The sequence below is a fragment of the Zonotrichia leucophrys genome, chromosome 9 (assembly GCF_028769735.1).
Source record: "Zonotrichia leucophrys gambelii isolate GWCS_2022_RI chromosome 9, RI_Zleu_2.0, whole genome shotgun sequence".
Classification (NCBI taxonomy): Eukaryota; Metazoa; Chordata; class Aves; order Passeriformes; family Passerellidae; genus Zonotrichia; species Zonotrichia leucophrys.
In genome coordinates, this window is record NC_088179.1 from 5,156,726 (window position 1) to 5,159,768 (window position 3,043).

Sequence of the window (3,043 nt, forward strand, 5' to 3'; positions counted from 1 at the left end):
CGGGGAAGGGAAGGGAAGGCGGGGGCAGCAGCGGGGACAGCGGACAGCGGCGGGCGCACGGCGGAGCGCAGCGCTCGCAGCCCCGACGGCAGCGGCGGCGGAGCCTGGAGGGCTCCGGGACCGGCCCCGCTCCGCTCACCCCAGGGATGCGGGAGGATGAGGAAGATGGGGACGACCCCCTTCTCTTTCCCCCTTCCTCCGCAGCTGCTATTAGCGCAGCAACTCACAAAAGCTTTCCTTTTAATCCGCGCGTTAGAAGGCGGGGGGTGTGTGTGGAGGGGGGAAGTTCCTCCTGTCCCCTCCTTCCATCCTCCTCCTCCTCCTCCTTCCTCTGTCCCCTCCCCTCCTCTTCCTCTCGCCCTTCCTCTCTCCCTCTCTTTTTAAGCGGGCCCCCTCCGCGCTGATTGGGCGCCCGGCCGCACTGTGACCGCCCTGCCGCTATGTCAGCCTGCCCGCCGCAGCCCCGCGCCTTTGAACTGCCCCGCACCGCCCCGCGTCCCCACCGCCGGCCCGGTGCTGCGCCCGGCGGCTCCCCGCCCGCCTAGTGCCCGCCGGGCCCCGCGGGCCTCCGCTGCGCGCCCCGCTCCGCGCCCCGCCCCGGCACGGCTCCCGCCGGGGACGGCCTTGGCGGAGGACCTGTGATGATCAGCTGAGCCCGCTCCTGCCGCTCCTCCGGCTCCTCCGGCCTTCTCCCGCCGTTCCTCCTCCTCCTCCTCTTGCTCGTGGTGCCGCCGCCGTCCGGCGCCCGCAGCCGCCGCGCCCCGCAGAGCCGCCCGCAGAGCCGCCCGCAGAGCCGCCCGGCCGAAGCATGTCCAAGCCCAGCGACCACATCAAGCGCCCCATGAACGCCTTCATGGTGTGGTCCCGCGGCCAACGGCGCAAGATGGCCCAGGAGAACCCCAAAATGCACAACTCGGAGATTAGCAAGCGGCTGGGCGCGGAGTGGAAGTTGCTCTCCGAGGCGGAGAAGCGCCCGTACATCGACGAGGCCAAGCGGCTGCGAGCGCAGCACATGAAGGAGCATCCCGACTACAAGTACCGGCCCCGGCGCAAGCCCAAGAACCTGCTGAAAAAGGACAGGTATGTCTTCCCTTTGCCTTACCTCGGGGAAACAGATCCCTTAAAGGCCGCCGGGCTTCCCGTGGGGGCCACTGACTCGCTGCTGAGCTCCCCGGAGAAGGCCAGGGCTTTCCTGCCTCCCACCTCAGCACCTTACTCCTTACTTGACCCCAGCCAGTTCAGCTCCAGCGCCATTCAGAAGATGACTGAGGTTCCTCACACCTTAGCCACCAGCACCCTGCCCTACGCCTCCACCTTGGGATACCAGAACGGGGCGTTCGGCAGCTTGAGCTGCCCCAGCCAACACACCCACACTCACCCCTCGCCAACTAACCCGGGCTATGTCGTGCCATGTAACTGTACCGCTTGGTCGGCCTCCAGTTTGCAACCTCCAGTTGCCTACATATTATTCCCAGGCATGACCAAGACTGGGATAGACCCCTATTCTTCAGCACACGCGACTGCCATGTAACACCCACCCACCGACCCACGGGCACCCCCGCAGGCGCGTGTGTGTTTGCGTGCGTGTGCCCCCCGCCCCGGCCGGCAGCTGGAACTGGGATTCCTCCGTGCGTGCATGTACATAAAAGCTGCAGGAGCAAAAAAAAAAAAGGCCGCCCGAACCAGGACTCTGCCGCCCGCCGCCGGGCCGGGACAGACGCGGACGCTGCCTCGGAGATGCTCTCGCCTAAAAAAAAAAGCTCGCCACGAGAGCTCGGGGGGGATCTGCGATCGCGGGGGCAGATAGGAGCCCGGCGCTTGTAAGAGTTGTAAATGTGTTTAAAAGACAGAAAAGCAAAGCGAACCTTGAACTGCCCTTTCGGGACAAAGCGGGGAGGAAAAGAGAAAAAGACAAAAAAAAAAAAAAAAAGAGAGAGAGAGAAGCGGTTTCGATTTTTATTTATTCTCTTAATGTCTATGAGTTCTTCAGGGTCTCATGTCACTTGGACTTGACTTTGGGAAGTCCCGGTCTTACTCTGATTTTATTTTTTTTTTCTCGTTGTTTTTCCTTTTGCACATTGAAAAACGAGATCAGCTGTGTTATATATATATAAATATACATATATTTTGCCACCACGTACTACTAGGTAAAATTGCTTTTCATGTCAGAAAAAAAAAAGGCTCTTCAAAGTTAAAAAAGAAAAAAAAAAGAAAAAAAAGACGGGGAGAAACATTTATATTTAAAACCTATGATAGTGTTTGCTTAATTTAAAACAGATAGTCCTTAAATTTGTGTGATCCAGTGAGACTAGATCTAAGTTTACTTTAGACAGAGCGTCAGGTATGAAGTCAGGCAGTAGAATTGTAAAAAAATTAATACTACTACTACTACTAATAACGAAAAACCGAATAAAAAACCGATGGCAATTCAAATATGTTTTCACAATGTCTTGGGCGAGAAGAAACAGAAACTAAGATGTATCCGGCAGGATTTTACCTCGTTAAACCTTTTCATTTGTTGAACAAAGACGTTTTGAATAAAGACAATCTGTCATCAAACAGAGGCAAGCGCGTGCTGTGAGTGCGGGGACGCAGCCCCGCGTCGCACACCGGGGACGGGAGAGACCCCCGCCCGCAGCCCCCGGCTCTCCCCGCGCCTCCGGAGCCGTGCCGAGCCGTGCCGAGCCGTGCCGGGCCGGGCTCCGAGCGGAGCCCGTCGGGGAAACGCGGCTGAAGCGGAGAAAACTTGCAGAGAGACGGGATGGAGCGGAGAGAAGCCGGGGGGATGCTCCGTCCTGTCCCATCCCGTCCCGTCCCGTCGGGGAATTTGGCTTTTCCCAAGTTTCCTCCGCGGCGTTGAAGTTTTAGCGGTGCCAGGGAATATTCGGAGCGGGGAGGGGAGTTCTGGCGGCGGTTTGGAATTGGCGCGGATCAATTAGCGGTGTTTGGGGTGCTCTGCCCTTGGCGGAGGCGAGGGGAAGGGGAAAGAGGCAGAGGATCCGTCTGGAGGGGCTGAATAGCCGGAGCGCCGCGTGTTTGGATG

At 58.9% G+C, this 3,043-nt stretch overlaps 1 protein-coding gene across 1 annotated transcript; it reads left to right on the forward strand.

Annotated features, from left to right (window-relative positions):
* Positions 1–399: 399 nt before the first annotated feature.
* Positions 400–2,646, forward strand: SOX14 (SRY-box transcription factor 14). The gene is made up of 2 exons (XM_064720974.1): positions 400–1,080; positions 1,234–2,646. The coding sequence occupies exons 1-2, from the start codon at positions 809–811 to the stop codon at positions 1,529–1,531; spliced, it is 570 nt and encodes a 189-aa protein (XP_064577044.1). The 5' UTR covers positions 400–808; the 3' UTR covers positions 1,532–2,646.
* The last annotated feature ends 397 nt before the right edge of the window (positions 2,647–3,043 follow it).